The 21130-nt window shown below is 43.3% G+C and overlaps 1 protein-coding gene across 4 annotated transcripts in view; it reads left to right on the top strand.

Annotated features, from left to right (window-relative positions):
* srgap2 (SLIT-ROBO Rho GTPase activating protein 2) overlaps positions 1-21130 on the top strand; it is a 59387-nt gene that overhangs the window by 7006 nt on the left and 31251 nt on the right. Inside the window, exon 1 of one of the 4 annotated variants that reach the window (XM_007561249.2) lies at positions 20905-21119. The exons of the other annotated variants lie outside the window; for them this stretch is intronic. Coding sequence (XP_007561311.1) covers positions 21074-21119 — 46 coding nt within the window. The 5' untranslated portion in view covers positions 20905-21073. Of the gene's footprint in view, positions 1-20904; positions 21120-21130 lie in introns of those variants that run through there. 4 annotated transcript variants of the gene reach the window in all.

Genomic DNA, 21130 nt, shown 5'->3' with positions numbered 1-21130 from the left:
ACCGACTCAAAAACAAGCTGGGACGTTTGGGTGTCACCGAGTGTGTGCCGGTGGACAGCAGCACTTTTAACAGGACAGAGATCCATATGAAACCCAGCAGGGCGGAGACAAGGCCTGGCCACATCCTCTGTGAGACAATCAAATAGGCTGTAAATAAACAGAGAAGGAAAGGAGAGAAAATACAACAGAAGAAAGGTTGTATAATTCTCCCGAGGGGCGCCAAAGGAAACAGGTTGTGTTTGAACAGCCTTCGTGCTGGACGGAGAGCAGGAGGAGACATAGCGAGGGGCTCTCACCAAAGGAGGAAAAAGGGCAGGGAAAAAAAAAAAAAGGAGTGGAAAGAGGAGGTGGATCTGGAAAACACGTGAAAGGAAGCCAGGATAGATTTTAAAGATGCTCAGAACCGCCTCTTAACACTCTTTGTGTATGTGTTGCTCTTCTAGCAGCCGAATCTGCGTCTTTTCCTCTCTGCTTCCCCCTCCATCAGCAGTTTCTCCCTGCGCCGATGAACAGTTTGGTTGCCAGGGTTACCGAATTGCCCCATATATTTTTTTTTATTTTTTTTTTTTCTGGGTTTGGTAGAAGCAGAAGGGAAAAATGAAAAAGAACGATGTAGATTTGACTCCCCTGCAGGCAGAGCCTGGTTAATCAGGTTAGCACCAAACACACGCGCGGTTTAAAGCCGTTTGCAGACCTTTGTTTTTAAAGGTTTGTTTTCCCTCATTTGTGGTTTAAACTCTTATTTACGTTCATACCTTAATTTCTGCTAGATGCCAGTGCTGTTGTCCTTCTTTGTCCCCTTATTTTTGAGAAAATAGGAATGAGAGATGAATCAAGTCATTATTATTATTTTTTTTCTGTATCCAAGATTTGGTCGTGTCTGATGTTTGCTTCACTCAAAAAAGTAAAAAAGGGTTTGTTTGTTTTTTTCATCCAGTCTATTGATGCGTTACAGACCATGTGTGGTGGGAGTTCTGAGTTTTCATTTATTCAATGAACAAGAAGGAAAAACACATTTTTTTTAGAATTTAACCCGCCAATGTTTGGTAGATTTATTTGTTCAACTTTAACAGAAAGACAATAATAATAATAATAATAATAATAATAATAATAATAATAATAATAATAAACTCCTGCAGCTGTTTCCCCGGTTTAAGTCGCCGATCCAAACTAATATTATCTGAAGCTCGATAGATTTCTGGGAGCCTGGTGTTGCATTTTGAACCCTGTAAATAATTAGCAGAGAGAAAACAGGATGTTCTGGGACCGAGGGGAGAATCTGGCTTTTGCGACAGGTTTCTCTCTGTTGGAACAGAGCAGTCGCAGCACACTGGCCCTCTCTATTCAAGTTCACACCTCTCCTAATGCTGTTTTAATGAAGCCATTCATCACCTCTTCTCAGCTGAATCCGCATCACTTTTCACATACACACACAGACTCACACACACACACACACCAAGCTTCCTGCTTTTTCTTTCTTCTATATGTGCGAGTGTGAGAACGCTGTGTTTCTCCCCACGGCCCCCTCGCTCGTTGCCATGTTGATGCACCAGTTCTATTTTAGTTTCTCCCAGATTTTGGAGCGGCTCTGGTAGGGATTGGTCCCACTTCGCCCTCCCAAGTATTTTTCCTGAAACAGGCTGATTTAAAACGCTGAGTCCTACCTTTTGCTTTTAAACCCGGCCGTTATACGGGAGTGCTGCAGTTTCGCTTCCCACGGTCAGCACGCATGCGCTCGTTATCCGCAGTAGGATGATTGAAAAAACATGCCGCACATTCCCTTCCAACGACCATCCCCTGGTCTGTGATCCTTAAAACAGAGAGAGCTAAGCGTCTGTGTCTTTTCCCAGATCCTGCTTTTGCATCATCTGTTGTTATGGACGCATGGTTTTTTTTGCATCTGGATTAAAGTGTGTCTAAGCTTTTCTTTTTAAAAAGACAAAAAAAAACAACAACATTACTGCACTCATGCAACCGCCAGAAATCATTTCAAATCAGAGTCAAGGGTTAAAAGAGTGATTATTACTGGAAATATTTATCGCAGGCCTGTCGGTTTGGAACATATGAATATAAAACCTGAACGCATGCAGAGTGTTGATATGGGAGCTAAATGTGAAATGCAATGTTCTGTATATTTTTATACATATCGTAGCGACTCCCAGTGATCGCTGAACTCTAAATTTGGGAATATCAAGGCTTCTCCTGCAGCTACAGTGGGACTAACACGAGATAAAGACTGTTCGTGAGACTCGAGCTTCAAGCCTCGACTCCAAGTCAGGTCCAGAGTTGGAGTGGAAGTCAAATATAAAGTGTTTTTATGATTTCAATGTTATTCTAACTTGTGCCACCATTTGGACCAATAATAGACAGCGATCTAGTTGCTTTTACTTCAAAACAGAACAGCAACAATCACCCTGATTTGAGTCGGGTTCGTCACTTCTTGGCTTTTGAAATTTACTTCAAACACGTTTCTTGTTCATATTGCAATATTTTGCTAAGCTTATTGTTTATCTTCATATCATGAAGATTACTGTAAACTTTGTCAAATGTGCTCAAGATTAACTCTGTCTGGGGTGCGCCTGTTAAAAAAGACGCAGCTTATGGGAACATTTTTGTTACTATCATGTTATTTTGCATAAAGCGATGCTATTGCAGTCTACACCTGAAACAACAAGCACACAGAGACAGAAGCCATTCAGGTTTGGTGAGTTTCTGTTAAGTTCAAATGAAAAGGTGGCTGCAGTTTTATGCTTAAAATGAGCAAAAACAAAACTTGCTCGAAGGCGGTTTAAACACAAAGCACCCACACCGTTTTCCAATTAAAGCAGTTTATGCTTTCGGGTGTGGCTGTTTTATCTCTCAGGTTTCTAAATTGATTTATGTATTTGTTTTGGAACCAACATGCCAATGTGGCCCAGTGCCACGGTGCCGGGTTTTTGACGGTGCCTTAAACTGCAGTTTACCTGCAGCCTGCTGCGTTCTCCAGCTGTCGGGTTGCGGAGGCGGGGAGAACCGTACCCGAGGCCTGTTATTTACCTCGCTGCAGGAGCCTGTGAGGCGATGCAGGCTCTCGGAGTGCCTCTCGCTGAGAATGGCCAGAGGTGCGGCGGCACGATGAGCAGGCTCTCTCCTGCTCCTCTCTCATGCATGTGTGAAGCGTGTCCCGAGGCTGTTGGGAGATGTGCTAAACTAGCCGTCCACAAACAGGAGGGAAAGAGAGCGGATGATTGTTGTGCTGATGCCTTTCACGCAGTCAGGGCTTTGGTGCAATGACATCATGGTGGATATGGTATAGAAGTACACACAGACTTGAACGAAAGCCCTGCAATAAAAGATAATTATGAATCTTTGGGGATTTTTTTTTTCTTTACTGTTACCAGTTGAGACAGAGGCATGCTGAATGAGTAGATGCATATCCACATACCACTGAGATTGGAGTTTTGGCATGCTAAGCGTGAGGACGATTGGGGTGAAGTATGATTGGTTGAAAAATAGTTGTACACATTGATAGAAGGCTTTTTGTTCAAGACTCTTGGTGGAGTCTTCTCATCTCCGGAGTCTGTGTTAGCTTTTAAGAGGGGCAGCATGACCTAATAAATGAATCGCTAACAACTAAAAGCTGTTTCACTTGCATCACAAACATTTTTTTTTTTTTGCACATGTCCTGAATGGGGTATTTTGCACAAATGGTGGAACAACAACTTGCTGCTTCAAGAACTTTTTTTTTTTTATCCGCCGTCATCGGTGGCCGCGCTTACTAGCCTGAACATTCACGGCAGAGGCTCTGTTGGGAGGGGAACTAGCCGTAGCGCTACAGCGAGCAAGAAGGAGGGCGTGAGCAGCAGGTACACGAGGGTGATTGGTAACACTAAGACCCTCCTCCTTTCTCTGATTGGTTGTTTCTGACGGGGAGTGGCGTATCTCTGCAGATGGCAGCAGGACTGAAGGGAGGAGGCAAAGGAGCTCAAATTTTCACCGATGATGTGTCTCACATTATGCTGCTAGGATGTAGTGGCAGTTTTAACAATTATTTTAAAAAACGGTGTGTTTTTTTTTTCTTTTTTACTGCTGCTTTAAATCCCAAGATTACAATAGGTATAAAGTAATCCGAACAGTCAGTATGTTTTTTTTTTTTTGTGTTTAGTTGTTTCTGATAAGGCTGAACAATTCACACCAGTGATTTATAGAGGAGTCTTTACCTTCGGAGTGCCTCTCTTTCAGCGTTTAGCCCACAGAAGTGCATAAAGACCATGTGCCTGCCTGCGCTGTGGGATACCCCTCTCAGGTTACTCCCTTCGCCCACCCCCTTCCCCTCCCTTCGCTCTTCTTCTCCTCCCCCGGCAGACTCCCGACTCCGTCCATGTGCTTCAAATAGAGTGGAAACGTGAACATCCCACCCCTTATACATGCACACACACATGCTCATTCCTGTTGTTCAGTGGCCCATTTAGCACAGGGGGTTACAGTGTGGCGGGTGGGTTATTTCCATTACAGATAATACACTTTATGGTCCGTTACATCTAATGGAAAAAAAAAAAAAAAAAGTGGGACGTTTACTTCTGTCTGGACCTGTTCTGAGCTGAAGATCAAGAGTTTTTTTTTTTTCGCAGAAATAAGAAAAAAGACAACTCCCTCGTGTCAGAGGGGGTGAAGATTTTCACTAAGTGAAGAATAAAGAGTTGAAGGGGGGGGGGGATGAGGCTTAGCACAAAGACCCCCTCCCATCAATCACTTCGTCACATTTGTGGCATAGCTGCTTGACACAAGCATGTTCTTGTGACCCTCATCACTCTTTTTTTTTCTTCTTTTCTCAGAATCTCTTCTCTCTCTCACTGCCCCTCTGTGCATTTTCTTTCTGTTCGAGGCAGAGTTGCGTGTTAAAGGTTGCTGCCCGTGACACATCTGCATATACACACACACACAGGCATTGTCTCTGTGTGCAAAGGTTGCAGTGGGAGGCAGCGGGCAAAGTGACTGGAGAGTGAGAAGAGCTCTTGTTGTAAGCCAGTGGTGTTCCCTATCAGGAATCCGTTCTGGAATGCTGGATTTCATAGCATGAACATAAAGCGTTGGGAATCACTGTGGCCCCAGTTTGATTGCTGAATTTATGGCGTCGTCTTGTTAAGAAACTAAACGGAAGCTATGTGACATGTGGTAGGTTTCAAGGAAATCACAGTTTATTTCAGGCTGGTGCATCAAACACGTCTCCTTTACACATCATCACAGCAATATCCATCCTTACTTTATCTAACATGGTTGTCCCTAGTGGGAGGTGGGGGGGGGTCGTGAGGGGTGCTGGTGGCTATCTGCAAATTTGGCAGGATTGCCGGCGCTCCGTTTGCTCTGGAAGGGTTAAAGTTAAGCCAAAATATATCCAGATTTATTTTTACCCACTTGTTTCTTAGGATTGGAAGTCGTGTTGGAGTTTTAAAGTGGCCTAGTCAGAGTCCTGACCTGAGCTAAAGATTAGGGTGCTGGCAAAGAGCAGTTCCAACCTCTAAGACTTGGAGATAATCAACAGACATTATTATTATTATTATTATTATTATTATTATTATTGTGGTAATCCCAATGAAGGCTTTTTAAGTAATTACTGAGAAGAGTATAAAATACTTTTTGGCATTTTCTAATGAAATGTCAGTATAAACAGTCAAATAGCTTCTTTCAAAAGTTGTGCTCCTTTTACATTCTTTACATTATTATGTTTTGAGAGCCAGATATCAGAAAAATCCTCACTGGTTAAATCGAGCAGTTTGACTTTATTGAACGTAGTGTAATAAAAGAATTAACAAAAGTTACATGCAAACAAAATACATTTCAAACAAAGGCAAACAAACCAAAAGAAGAACAGCAGTAAAGGTTATTTACACGTTCAGTGACAATCATTTACATTTTAACATAGGTGAATAAATTTGGGCTTAACTGTAAGTTGAGATGAAATTTCAAGGTGTGGATACAAATATGAAGTAACTTGATGTTATCTAATGAAACTGTTTAAATAAATTCGACTGGCTCTGCTGGTTTTGGATGGAAACACAGCTGTTGCACCTCCACACATCATGCTAACACTTACTGCCCATTGTTTTCTGCCCCCCGCCCCTCCACCACCCCCTTTAGTTACGGCAAACAGCCAGGAAAGCTTTTCAGTGTGTGCGTCAGGTTCCTGGTTGTATCCCTCTCCATTGTGCCATGCTCTCCTGGGGACGACAATGATGGCCACTGTGTCCTGAATGAAATGCATCGCTGACATAGCTTGCATTCTGCACGGTCCGCACGCAGCCAGCACAGCTGTCCTCGGCACCGCTTCTGCTGCATTTTGAGTAAATGAATAATTTTGTTGTTTTCTGGAGGTGAAACAGCAGAATGTGTCTGATTTCTAACAAGAGGAGGGTGTGCGGGGAGGTGATCCTGGGATTTCTGTGGAGGTATAAGGAGAGTAAGTTCCCCTGTTCAGCAAGAGAGAGAGAGATAGAGAGAGAGAGAGAGAGAGAGAGAGAGAGAGAGAGAGAGAGAGAGAGAAACAGAGGAGTGTTCACTTGATGTCTGGGAGCCAGAGAGTCAGAACAGCAGGACTCTGCAAGATCAAACAGGCTTCCTCTGCGGATAAGAAAGATAGCCTGGCGGGAAGGGAGAGAAAACACGAGTTGGGATGGGATAAAGGAAAGCAGGAAGATGGCTCTCAGCAGCCTTTCAAGCTGAGCATGACTGTAAGGCAGCAAGCAACAACAACGCCAACCGCCTCACTGTAGCCGATCATTCAATCATCTGTTTGTTTACCGAGCCAAGTTCAGAACAGGTGCAAACCACATGGCTCCTCCTCCGGCCTGCGACCACCTTTGACCTCTCCGAGCACAGGCTCTCCCCGAATCAGCTCACGCTTGGCACCAACACGGCGGACGGTCACTGTGTGTGTGTGTGTGTTTGTGTGTGTGTGTGTTTGTGTGTGTGTGTGTTTTCCTGACTGCTCCGCAGACGAGAGAGAGAACGTGGTAATTACCAGGAGATTCAGCTGCACAGGGGAGTTTCGTCTTCCCAACCTGACACTCATAGGGAGCCATCAATAATTCAGCCGGAGATTCAACTGAGCTCCACCGAGCGCAGACAATTCTCTGTCATTTTTTTCTTTTTTTTTTTTATATCACTGCACTCCTCACTGTTTATTCTCCTTTTATCCATTAGCATGCCCTCGTTTTTTTTGTTTTGTTTTTTTTGTGCTTGCTAGTGTTCCTCAGACAGATCTGCTCCAAAGCTTTAGCGTTTCTTGCGCTCCCGTGTCTTCGTTTTCAGATCGGCCATATTGTTGTTTCCAGTTTTATTCTCCCTCCTCCACTCCATTTTGTACTTGAGGAGCCAAAGAAGAGCCTTCGGGGAGGATGTGGAAGGAAAAGGTGTGTCCACCGACACCGCCGTGCTCCATTGTTTTGCTCTGATTCCGTCATGTCCTTACTCTGACCAAACACGCGTTTACCGTCGCACGTTCAAGGGCTGCTCTCCACGTGGAGCCGCCGACGCCTTGTCCCGCCGTTCTCCATGTGGAGCGTATTCTCTTGGTATCAGGGCTGTCCATTCCTGAGCACAGATAGCTTTGTTTAAAGCAGGAATGGACAGCCCTGATACAAGAAGAATACTGTCTCCAGCGTCTGGTCAGTGAGCTCATGTGTTAAAAGCTCACTGACCAGGCGGCATGTGTCAAAGGGTCAGGAAGCCTGAGATAACGGATCTACAAATGTACAGAGTGGTTGCATAAGCGGCTTACAAACAGAGAGACGATTCAGCAGGAAGTTAAGTTTTTTTGTTGTTGTTGTTTTTTGTTTTTTGAGAAATTGGCTGGATTACATATTTTCACTGATCGGGTCATCAGAAACTCAAAAAATCCAATCGTTACCCTGTCAGTAAACATGCCGTGCCATAGTGCTAAAAGGTCATGCTAACCCCAACATGCTCGGATGCTTCAGCTGCCCGTCACTGACTGAAGACGAGTCAGAGTTAGTTATTTTCACTATCAGTGACGTGTTTGGAAAAATAAAGTCAGAGGAGGAGCAACAGGTGTTAGAAATCTTTAGAAAGGAAGCTGCATTTGCTGAGGAGACGTGTAAAAACAGGAAGTGGGGCTTCAGCAGACGACAGTAAGCCTCTGCCATGGAACGTGCTGCGTTATGAGAATGTCTGGAGCCTTTTGGAGTTGGTTTTAGGGGGTAAGGATCTGCATCAGTGGTCTCAAAATCCAGGACCAATTAGAGGCCTGTAGTTTTTAAATGTGTTACTGGTTCTCCATTTCAATCTCTAAATGTTTTGCTAATATTTAATGTATAAAAAAATAAAAAAAAATCAAAGAAAGTCCATCAGACTTTAGGAAGATGTTTCCCAACTCACCGATCCTGTATTCAACCTGACAGCAGGGAGCGTGGGTCTGAACATGCTGCTGCATGTTCTGGTGAGAAGATGAAAAAACAATCAGTCTCCACGTAAAAAAAAAACAAACAAAAAACATTAATGAGCTTGAAGGCTCATCAGATGTCAGAAAAAAAACAACAACAAAAAAAACACCACCCACTGTGTGACAGGTTATACCACTTTAGGTGAACATTTTGCAACTCTTAAGTGGATGAGTCACAGAATGTAATAAAACTGCATTTGCAGTGTCTGTGTCTTTTCAACATCCACATGGAGGTACATTTGTCCATTGGGCTCATAAAGTCACAGTTTTAGAGTTAGGTCCTGCTGTCCAGAGGTGCAGAAAGTCACAGTGTGTGTAACTTGTGTGAGGACGTCCGCAGGCTGCCTCCAGGTGAACTGGGAGGGCTTCACACACCTCTCGTCCAGGAATGGACAACATGGCAGAGATTTATGGAAACGCCCCAGACATTTAATGTCCTGCTCTGAGTGGTGTTGCTCCACTTCAATGGTCCAAATCTGATTTCTTGATAAGGTCAAAGGTCTAAAGCACCTAGTTGTGATCAAATCTTTAAATTTGCTAAAACAAAACGCGGTGCTTCCCTTCAGGGTGGATTTTGATACGGTGCATGTGGGCAGTGACCCAGGGTGCTATTAAAAAAGTACTTTTATTACTTTTTTGCATGTGCAGTGCAGTTGGCATCCTGAGCTTGTTACTGAGAATAGGGAGACCAGGCGACCCCTTCACTGGCCCTCAGAGTTTCAGATTTCTTGTATTTTAGTTAGTCGGAAGGTGGCAACTAATGCCACCTTGTTTGTTTGTGACCGTAATATTGATTATCCTAATTGATCACCGTTGCTGCCTTTTGTTTGGAAGAAGCTTTTATGTAAATTTGCTCAAATATTTTAGATTTTTGTTATCGAAAAGTAGAAGCCACGTCTGTTTGTGCGTCTTTAAAGTGCAACGACGTGTGAAAAGTTTCAGATGTGCCAGCCAATTCAACTTCCTGTTCTTGATTTGTTCTTTGTTTTGTGAGGTAATCGGTGCTGATTTGGACAATTGCCTACCTCTGAGTGCATCTAAACAGTTGCTTTTCTTTCGCTAAAGCGTGAACACATCAGTCCAAGCTCACAAAAGCAATATTAGCTAATCGCTTTCTTCTCACATCACTGCATGTAGTGCAGAAGTATCATCCCTATAAGAACAGTGTGCTACAGCCCTGGAGACAATTATTAGCGTAATCTGTTTCACTGTCATATTAAGCCTGTTGAAAACCAATGAACTGTCTATAATCTTATTTTCTGCCATATCTTTTTTTTTTTTTTTTACGGTATCCTGAATTCTAATATATTCATCGACGGGCCGGGGTTTTTTTCATTGACAATCCAGAACAGAAACCACATCTGAAATGTGTTTTAATGTGAATTTAACTTCTCATTTCCCTTTCCACTGCAACCATTTGTTGTTATCACATGATGGCTTTTTACCACGACAGCTAATGGTTCAAGTAATATCCCCCCTCTGAGTATTTCTAACAAAGCCCTGTGCATGTTTTTGGTTTATTTCCTGTTTATCTGCGGCTGTATCTGTACTTATAAGCTGTTTCACTTCTTTAAACAATCGCCTTGTGTGTGAATTGACGTGATCGCCACTTTCAGTTGCAATTTGCTCTTTGTCGCTCTGAGTGAGTTATAGGGAGCAGTATAAATAAAATGTTCCACAAACTAAACCATCAGAGCACATTCATTACGCCATCCGTCTCTTTTGGCGTTATAGATGACTCTGTAATGTAAACCACTTGATGCAGAGCTCATCTTTTTATCCTGAGTCATCTAAAAAACGAGATATGCTTTATTTGTGTGTGTTTTTTAAATGCATTTAAAAAAAAAAAAAACACTTAGCTCAAAACCTTAGCTCAAGTGTAGTATAAAATGCACAAATAGTGATCACTTCTCTACTTTTTGAGCCACAGGAGAGCAAAGCCACTGTGTCAGGATGAAAGCAAAAGCAAACAAATGAGAGAAAAACGACAAACACCTGCAAAGTGAATCCTGCTCTTGGTCGGGTCTCTCGCACCATCTTTGTGCTACTCTGTTGCAGTGTTTTTTTCCCCCCCGCTCCCTTATTTTCTGCTGGGTTTGATTCCCTTTCTTCAGAGCTTGGCCCAGTTTCTCCTTTCTGTTTTGTGCCTTTGTCCCCGCAGCGCTCAGACAGATGTTTCGGTGGATATGTGCAGAGGTGGGAATGCTGAGTGGTCTGCTTTTGTATAAAAGAAGGCAAAGGGAGAACTGCGGCGCTCACTCAGGGACATTCATAACTCTTTCTGGTGAGCAGATATCGTAGGCTGGAGCTCTCAGACTCCCAGACTTTCTTTTTCTTTCTTTTTTTTATTAAACTATTCTGCAGGTGCAGGATTATTGTATCTGCATGGATAGTCTGCCTTTGATTCCTAAAATGTTATTATATTTTTGAGCTTGGTTATGGATTCCCATAAATACTGCTTAGTATATCTGAGTTTGGGTCCCACAAGCTGATCATTTGGAGACCTCCTCCAAACATGAAGACATAATAAAATCCCTGTGGGTACAAACTGTCTTCCTTTAAAGTCAAAACAATAAAAGGCCCAGCAGTACTGTTCTTCAATGTTGACATGGGGTTGTAAAGATGGCTCTTTGTGACAGACTGCTGCCACGATGCATTGTAAAAGTATCCGCCAAAAGCATTTCGACTTATACAAAAGCCACTTAAGCTTAACGGTACGTCTTTGGTGTTGTTGGCCGGTAAGAGCGAGGAAGTACAGACGGAGGAGAAAAGAGGGCAGGAGAATGTGATCTTGCTGTACCTCACCAGCTAACACACCTTTAGCTGCACAGTAATGATCCAAAGACGTGTGAAAAAGGTTTAATTCAGTTCCCAAACAGAAATGATGCGACCTTATGGTGGATTTGCTGATGCTATCTTCTGTCCGTGGTCTCACCCTTCGTCCGATGCAACGTGTCCCTTTGCTCTCTTCTCGTTGCCTCTGCGCTCGCCACTGGCGATCAGATAAGAATCAGTAGCCATCAGCAGATATCGGTGACTGCCCAGCCTCCGTTCCAACTCTATCCTCTGTTTCCATCTTTTCTATTTTCCTGCAGTCATTAGCTGCGTGCCGCTCAAATCTCGTGGAATGCCGAGATAAGAATCTGCTGTCTAAGGATGTGCATACCAGTCACGTAGGCAACGCTGGTATCGTTTATGTCCTTCTGTGTGACTTTCGTATGTTTTGTTTATGGTTTTGCTGTTTGACTCTGGCTGTGTTAGACTGCTGTCAGGCGATGCCTTTACACACTGTGCTCACCTTTAGACCACTGACCCAAATCGCAAGCTGCAAGAAAACCCCATCCTGGTTTTACACCGACATAGGCAGCAAACAATTACTTGAATCTAAACTGATGTCTGGACTAATATAAAGACAGAGAAGTTCCAGTTGAAAGGTTTACGTGCAGGAATTATCTTCAGTGCTTTAGTGTCTGCATGTTGAAACAAAGCTTTCTGAGGTCTCATTATTTAGTCCTCCTTTCCTCTAATACCACATCTGCAAAGCTACACATTTAAGTATTTTGCAGTAGAAGTATACAATATCATCTGAACACACAATACAGATACCCTTAGCTGTCATTTATTGCCGTTGATGTCCTGTTGGCTGCTCTGTGACCTGGCTGCTGATTTGCCTGTTAAGTGGTGATGCAGAAGATAGATTTTAATGCCAGGCATGAATTATAGTTGTTAGGTTCCTCTGTTAGCATCCTGTTCGGCCAGGGTTAATATTAATATCACTGCTGCTGAGATGTCCTCCAAGTCCAGACCTTGAGATCTGCAGCATATAGATGGATCTCTGCTCCAACACACCTGAATCAAACGAATGGCTTGTTACCAGATGTCATGATGTTCGTGCCGAAAAGGTAATCCAGTTGTTTGAACTGTTTTGAAGCGAGGATCTATCTAAAAGTTGTACTGTTAGCTTTCAGGGCCTGCGGTTGCAGACTCCTGCTGTGAAAGGACCCGTATGTGGACAAGCTCAGCCCTGTGCAGTCATCGAGGTCACAGTGATTCATCGGTGATGACCAGAAAGATTCTGAGAAAAGGATGAAGACAGACCGAGTCAGACTGATGGACTTTTCACGGCTGTTTACTTTAGATAAAGGGAGTCTAAACTCATCCAGTCACTGGAATCATGACAAGCACCAACCTCATAATGAAGATGGGATCGAACTTTGACCCAGCCAATGATGGGTCTCCACATACTGTCCACATTTACCCATCACTACATGCAGTTTTGGATAATTCTTCTGATGCCTGGTTGATCGAGTGTGCACAGTCTAAGACTTTTGAGGCTGAATTAATTTAACTACACACACCATCAGACTGCCTTCTCTTGCGGGCAACACACACACGCACACACACACACACACACCCACACACACACACACACACGCACTCAGTGGGCTTCTTCACATGCTTGTGTTGTGGATTAGCCAAATCCCCCGACTGGTTGCTAAGCTGATTAAGGGAGTTGTTATGCACTGGCTGTTCTGGAAAACTAGTAAGGATGCAGACACACACTCATGGACTGGGACACCTCGGGTTAATATTTCCTCTCATGTTGGCCCAGGTTGCTGTATTCTCTTTGTGTGTTTGAGGGAGTTTGTCTGAAACTCCTCAGACAGATGGCATAGATCACTAGCGGTCATGGTTTGCAGCCCTGCAGCAAACCCGATGTGCATTTTTGTGTGTGTGTGTGTGTGTGTGCGTGTGTGTGTGTGTGTGTGTGTGTGTGTGTGAGTGAGACAGAGCAAGAGAGCAAATGAGTTGAAGGAACGAGAGACAGAGATAAAGCCTGTTGGAGCAGACGGAGCCGCAGATGGCTACGTCCAGCAGAGACAGGAAATCGAGGTGACACCAGGTGGACGGCATCCTCGAGGATGAAGCGCATGCACGAGCGCTCACAAGTCAGACCAGAGGCAGCTAATCCATCTTAATCAAAATGGCTGGTGACAAATCTTAATCGTTGGATGTGATAAGCTTTACACTGAGATTCTACGCATTTGTTAAATTTCAGAAGTTTAAGTTTTTTTCCCAGACTCAAATAAAAACAAAAATAGAAAAAATTGTAGTTTTTAAGTACAAAATACTGACCTTGAGTTGTTTGAGTAGCAGCTTCATGCGTAGATTCCACACAAAAAAACAATTCAATAGAAATAGTTTCGATTTTTGGAATCTGAATTTAATCATTTTGCTGTTATTTATTTATTTATTTATTTATTTATTTATTTATTTATTTATTTATTTATTTATTTGCATAACTTTTACCAGTTCTCTTTCAAAATTTGTAATGACTGGAGCATTTTAGATAATTTAATGTTGTGAACTTTGTAAAACAAAAACATAAAGCTTCAAAGCACAACAGTTTGTTGTTTAGCGTTATAACCAGACCCAATTTAAGGACCAAAAGTCCAGTGTAATCTCAATAGCCGGAATAGTTCAGTCAAAAAGTCAAAAAACCGAAATACTGATGGATAAATGTTAAATTAAAGGAGCGTTGTGCCAAATTACAGATAAGAGATCTAATAGACAAATACGTTAGTGTAAAAATTGCTGTGAATATTACGGGTTATTGCTTTTTGATCCTTTTGAAAATTAAAGACGAGGGGGAAAAAAAATTTGAAAAACTTTGATATGTCCCCATACGAAGCTCCATTTTTCCATAATCATACAGATCCAGAAAACGGATTCCATGCATTTCCAGACTATTCCAAAACTGTGCAGGAAGCCAAATAAAAACTGCGTGACCTTTTGCGTAACCTATGAACACAGACCAAGATTGTACTGCAAACAAATTAGACACTCTTACTTGCGAACAAACTTCCTCTAATTTGATATTGGTTTGTTGAAAACCGTTTACTTCTAGTTCCTGCAGCACCCACACGAACCCCATCCCCCCCAGTGTCCTTTTCAAGACTGGGTTAGTAGAGCAAGGCGACTGCAAGTTGGTTGTAAGATGAAAAAAAAAAGAGCTGGTTAACTTTTGATAAGCTGTATTTCATTATGCATGAAACTCCCAGCCAACCCCCACATCAAGTCCCACACCCTGCAACCCGTCTGCAACCATCCGAGATGGAGTCGGCGCACGCACGAGCCGTTAAGAGCTGCTGGTGTCAGCGGGGGTAAAGGGTTTTTCTGAGAGACAAAGAGGGTGCTTCTAGATAGGCTTCAAGAGGTAATGTTGTGTCAGTGGAGAAATTAGCTGTTCGTCTTTCAGTGCTCGGTCCGCTAGTGTGTTGTTGCAGGTGTTTCACTACAGTTAAGTGCAAATGTCAGATCATGCTGCAGAAGAAACCAGGCAGAGACAGAGATCCTTTATGACAAAGATGGAAATTTCGGATTGTGTTTTTTTTTGTTTGTTTGCTTGTTTGTTTGTGCTGCAAATCAAACACCAACTCTGAGATCACTCAGAGTTGTAAATATGTCCTTCATGTTATGTCTGTCTTTCTTTTGTTCGTCTTGTTCTGCTGGGCGCCAGATGAGAAACGTTCTTGTTTGCACCCTTTAGCGGTTTATGCAAATGTGCAAAGTAAACCTGATTCTTCTTCCTCGAGAGAAGAATCAAGGCAGAAGTGGCGCTTCTTCCTCCAAGTAATGCTCCACAGAAAGGGTCGCAAGAAAAAGGAATGATCTGTGTCAGATTCAAAAGTACTGGAGTGAAAATAAAAGAAGAATATAGCAATATAGGTTAATGTTTTTGTTACTGACTTTTATAGCACGTTGTCTTCCGTCAGATAGTTTACTAGAGGTGACGTGTTGTGAAAATCTTGCATCGTGTACCATGAATGGCAACGACTATCAAATTTAACCTGTTAGCCTTTTTTTTTTTCTCTCTCTCTTAAAACATGTCACATTCCAGTAAAGGGTTAATGAATTCCTGAACTGGACGGGGTGTGAAGTTGTGTGGAGGAATTTATCCCTGCTGAGGAATTTATCCCTATGCACACGAACTCCCCTCCCCTCCTCTCAAATGGCAGATCTACTGGTCAAAACCAAGCTGGAAATAATCTACGGGAATTTAATTGGTTTTGTCTTAAATGATTGCGATGCTTTTCCCTCCTGCGTTGCCTCACTTAGCTGTAATCTATAATCTCCATCTCTCCTTTCCAAATATTTTCACGCTTCAGATACAATCTCATCTTTCGGGCTGATTTTTGATTGATTATTGCTTATGTTCATCCGTATAGTTTAACATACATAAATAACATTACATTAAGAATACTGTAACTACTCTTACAGTTGTCATAAGTGTGAAATGAAACAAAGTGTATATGGTGGATTTTATGGCCATTAGTGGTGTTATTCTTCCAAAAATCTCTCGCTATGCCTTTGAAGAACTCCTACTCTTCTTGAAATTCGCCTGCTTATCGTCAAATCAAAGTTGAAAATGACAGAAATATTTCCAGAAACTATTATTTACTTGTCTATGTTCCACCTTATCTATTTTATTACTCCTCAGATACCTCTTATGGAGTTGAAAACTGAGAAAGGGTCACGTTAAAGTGCTACAAGAGGCTGAATGGATGCTGTAGAGAGCTTCAGATTCTCATAGATTCTAATCCCTTCCTGGTGGAAATCTTAAAAAAAAAATAAAATCTTATTGCCTCATCTATTTCATAATCCATTTTTTTTTTTCCAGTGGGTACAGTGTTTTATTGCATCATGTTTGCTTGACTTGGTGCTTCCACGCCGCCATCCGAAGCACATTCTTCGGCTGCCTGTTCTCCATTAGGAAGGAACTTTGGTCAAAAGTCCTAAAGTAACAGAGAGAGGTCTGTAACTTTTCCCATTTTATAACTGTGTGTTCTTTACTTATTGATGGCACCGCTCAAAGATTTTTTTTTTTTTTTATTCTCAGTTTCTTCCCTGCCCCTCTTGCTCTCCTCTGCTGCGCTGCACATTTTGCGCAGTGGTTTTGGCTTCCACTGGCTTTTCCATGTCCTCCAGTTTGCTAAGCTTGTTAATTTGCATCCATGAGACGACACTTCTTTTCCTTTTGCGCCCCATGTGTGAGAAAGGAAATGCCAGCATAAGTTTAATGTGTATGTGTTTGTTTTTAGAGGAAACATCCCGGCCCAAGGAAAAGACTTTGGTTGGAATCTTTCCATTCCTGCAATAGTTTTCCCTCCAACACTTACTGTACTGTAACTCTATCTTTTCCTCTTCTCCGTCCTTACTTGGTGTGTGTGTGTGTGTGTGTGTGTGTGTGTGTGTGTGTGTGTGTGTGTGTGTGTGTGTGTCTCTGTGCACTCGAGCAGAGATGTCTGGAACCAATAGATTTCACCCTGATGAAGAGTCGTATTAGGAATCACTGCTTGCAACCTGAGGCTCCAGAACCTGCCCATTTAAATTATCTGAAGGAAAGCACAACCTGCAGACAGAGGCGCTCACTCATTTATCCCCGTTCAACCTGCAGACTCCTGGCCCAGTTTCCCCCTTCAGTCTGGTTTCAGATTATACTGGTGACCTCCTTTGCTGCCTGTTATTTTGTTAGGGCATTTCATTTATAGGCGCTCACCTCAGTCGATCCCCCTCATCCTGTTCGCTCCGTCATACACACGCAAACACACACACACACACACACACACACACACACACACGCTTCCTGCAGTTGTTTTAGTGTAAACCTCCCCCCAACCCCCCTCTCTTGTCACTCCACCGTGTGCTCCCTGCTGGCACTAAACCGGTCCGGCTGACTTCCTGTCTCTCTGTCCTCTCTTCCTGCGTGTACGGGGATGAATGGCCATATTATTCACGCTGATGCAGGGCCCACCCTCTTACTCACCCTTTACACTACTTTGTGTTTCTTTGTGTTTCTTTCTTCTTTTCTTTCTGCTTTTTTTTTCATTCTTTTGGGGACAATAGCATGAGCTCACAGTGGTACAACTGAAAACCATCCCCACTACCCTCCCCCCCCACTCCTCTTCTCTTTTCCACAGCTCTGTAGTCTGTGCTGCAGTATCAGCCCCCGGAGCAACAAAGACCAGGCCTTGCTGCATAAACACGCCGGGTATGCGAGCTCGCACTCGCTAAACCACAAAAGAAAGCAAGAAGAATGGCTAATGTTCCACCGTGCTTGTAGCTACATCACCTGATCGGGTGTCTCTGATTCCTTATGTGTGTGGCATTGTGCTACGGCTGTCGTTAGTAATTGCCTGTGAAGGTTTTTGCTCACTCGCACTCAGAGTTGGCAGATACTTTTATAGCATAATCTCAGTGGATTAGATCCTGGCTTCCCGAGATTACGCTGAGAGCTCGGCACCTGGAGGAAGAGCCGGGCAGTGGAATGGTGTTACAGTGACCTGTGGCAGCCAAAAATCACAACAGCGTTGCCTTAAATAAATAAAGCGCTGTTAAATAAAGAAGTGCTGTGAATACTTCTACCCTCTGATGTCAGTGTTGGCTTGAAAAGGTGAAAACCGTTCGCCGGATTTGGCCGTTCAAAACGCTGTACAAGACTCAAGCTGTATTCTGTAAGTCCAGCATAAAAAAAGGCAACTTGACAACGATTGCTTCATCCTAGCTGATATCCTGGAAATCGCATCATTGTTTCCTCGTCTAAAAATAGTCTTGCTAAAGCATCGATGGGGACATTTTAATGAAGGAAAAGAACGAAAGAAACCAGAAAAATGCTTTCCTGGTCCTGTGAAACTGTTCCAGCCTTAATGCAGCCAAGGCGGCAAACATTTCCTCTAATGTCTATTGACGCAAATTCCACCCGCACTAAGGTTCGTACTGGAGGTATTTTTCTGCCATCTAGTGGCTCCAGTTGTTACCAATTATGCCTAATTTTGCATTCTAAATACTATGAGTTTACATCTAATGCATGTGCTATACACGAACAATCTCTACTCAACATAGCATCAGCTTGAAATCAAATAGCCTCGCTGATTCAAAGACCTGATTCTAAAATTTGAATCATCTCCTCAGTCGTCTACTGAGTTCTCAAGGAACCTAGCAACGACAGATTAATTTATGTCACGAATATGCTAAAAAAAAAAACAGTTGACCGATTCCAGCCATTCAGAAGGGATGTAGCACTTGGTCATACACAGAGGCGCCTATTGATACAAAGGTGGAGCTGGAGCGTCTTACAGAGAAAGAGGTCAAGCTAAAGGTGTCACGATGCGATACGAGTTGTCTCGATGGGTGCTGTCAAACTCGGTTTTGCGTGTGTGAATTGCGCGGAAGGGAGCGTGTGCTGTGACCCTATGATGTTTTTTTTTGGGGGGGGGTTTTTTTAAGTATGATGAGACCTCTGAGCAGTGTGTTTGTCTCCTGCATGTAGGCCAGAACCAGAGCAGAATCCAGGGCGACCGTCTTCACCTGTCAGCTCCAGCCTGGAGCTCCGGGCGTAATTTTTGCTGCAAAACTAAACCCAGCCAAAAGACGTAATGTTGCAGGAAAATTATTTTTAGCCTCGGCGTTGTGCTTGCCAAAGAGGGATGGATGTCACATGACTGACTGTGTTGCAGCTATTTATTTTTTTTTGCTTCCTTTTCTGGTTTATTTTTGTTATACCCTGGCCTTGCATCCATGTAGTTGAACACGGCCACACGCGACGGTCTCGTTTGCTTTGAGGCAACCCAGGCTAACAGCCTCGGAGCCTCAGCCCTGCTTCCAAAATGAACTGCAGTCATCATCACCCGTGGTGGTGATGTCACTCTGTTGTGGTTTGCTGTCTCCATCCATTATCTCCTTGTTTTCATCTTTATGCCCCGGGTGGAACTGAGAAAACAAATCCAGGTTAATGACATGAATTTGCGCTACACTTACACAGGTTGTCAAAAAAAAAAAAGAAGAAGGAAAAGACAGGTGGCTGCAGTGAATATAAACAGGAAGATTCTAAAGCTAAATGACTATCCTCCTTTAAATGCAGTCCCTGCAGAGGTAACTAGCTGTGTTCAAGCTAAATCCTCTTTCCTATTGGTCTGCTCAGCTCCTGGCTGAATGGAGTGAATAATGTATGCACAACTCTCCTGCAGACAGAGCCAGACAGCCTGTAGCTTCCGCTGAGAGAGGAGGTGAGACACTGGAAGGCAAGGAGGGAGGAAAGGGGAGAGGAGAGCATCGGTAAAGTAGATTCCCAGAGCTCGATATTAAGACCTGCTCTCATCTGCCTGGAAAATGTGACTGGACTGGCTGGAGGAGGTGGAGGCGTCACATTCCGGTTCGTCCCCCACTGTGGGACTCGGTCAGGGATGATGGACATTACAGAGCAACAAAACAGAAGTTAACGGCCCGCGACGAGTGTTATTATTACTCTTTTTTTTTCTCATAATCTCTCACAAGTGTGTAAAAATATTATTTCACCCTTATTTCCACACGCTACAGCATTTTTACTCTGCAAGTCAATAAGATATGGAAGGACCGGGCCTTTTTTTTTTTTTTTTTTTGCCTGAGCAAATTATCAGTTTTCTTCAAAATCCATCTCGCCTATTCCTGTTTTGGCAGATTTTCTTTCCAGGATCTATGACTAACGGTGCATCGAGCTTAGGGAATAAAACGGTGCATAATTTATGGTCCAGGCAAGACTTTAGCTGTATATCTTGGTGGAAAACTGACAACCTACTATTTTTTTTTGTGTGTGTGTGGGAAAAGAAGTCAATTTCAAACTCAGTAAAAGTAACAACTCCAATCATACTGTCAGTTTTTGGACTTGCGAACATCATTAATCAGAGATTTATGTTATTATCACAGGGTGACTAATGCTTTCTGACACACACACACACACACACACACACACTGATTGATGGGGAAGGCAAATAGTATTATTACATTATTTTACCGCAACAAAGAACAATAAACGTGCGTCATTTATCGTTAATATTTAATTTTTCAACCTGATAGTGCTGAGTGACTTCAAGCGAACGCATTGAATTTGAGAGTCCTCCTCCATATTTTCTTCAAGCCATCCTTCCACTTGCTCTCTCCCGTTCCTGCTCTCCCTATTTGTTTTGGAGGGATTGTTTCCGTCTGAAGCGTTGTGCGTGCGCTGTGTTGTTGCTGTTGTTGTCTTGAATGGGCTAATTACAAGGCCACCATCTCGAGGTTTTGTGTCACGGGTTGAAGAGGTGGGACTCTGACTCACTCCCCCATCATTGGCGGTGCTGCGCAATGAGTAAATTACACACAAACAACTGTACATGAACAGACTGCGAGACAATAACACATGTTGTCAAAGCAAATCTTCACACCAGGCCATTAGCACAAGACACCGGCAGTGCGTACGCATGCATGCGTTTTACTGTGAGCTTCGCTACTTCTACAGCGCTACATCGTCGCCGGCGGCTTTGTGGGCTTTTTAGACAGCGTGCAAATGACCGAACAGCCTCGTGGACCCATAAGGTCCATGTCTACGGGGGCGTGAGAGAGCAAGCGAGAGAGAGAGAGAGAGAGAGAGAGGGAGGGAGGAGCGGCATGGTCACAGACACATTTAGATATCCCACTTCTCTTTGTGGTTATGAGAAACTGCACTCTCAGCTGGTAAACACAAAAGCTGCATCACCGCCGGCGTGACAGGCGGCTGGCTCCTCTGGTCCCCGCGAGTGTTTGTGTGGCTGAGTGTGAGTCGAACACTGCAGCGCAGCGAGGATGGAGGCCAAAACTGTCCGATTTCTCTACAGCCAGCGGTGTAAAGGTAGGAGAAGA

The sequence above is a fragment of the Poecilia formosa genome, unplaced genomic scaffold (assembly GCF_000485575.1).
Source record: "Poecilia formosa unplaced genomic scaffold, Poecilia_formosa-5.1.2 Scaffold124, whole genome shotgun sequence".
Classification (NCBI taxonomy): domain Eukaryota; kingdom Metazoa; phylum Chordata; class Actinopteri; order Cyprinodontiformes; family Poeciliidae; genus Poecilia; species Poecilia formosa.
The sequence above is the reverse complement of the archived record's forward strand: the minus strand, read 5'-3'. Positions and strand labels throughout refer to the sequence as shown.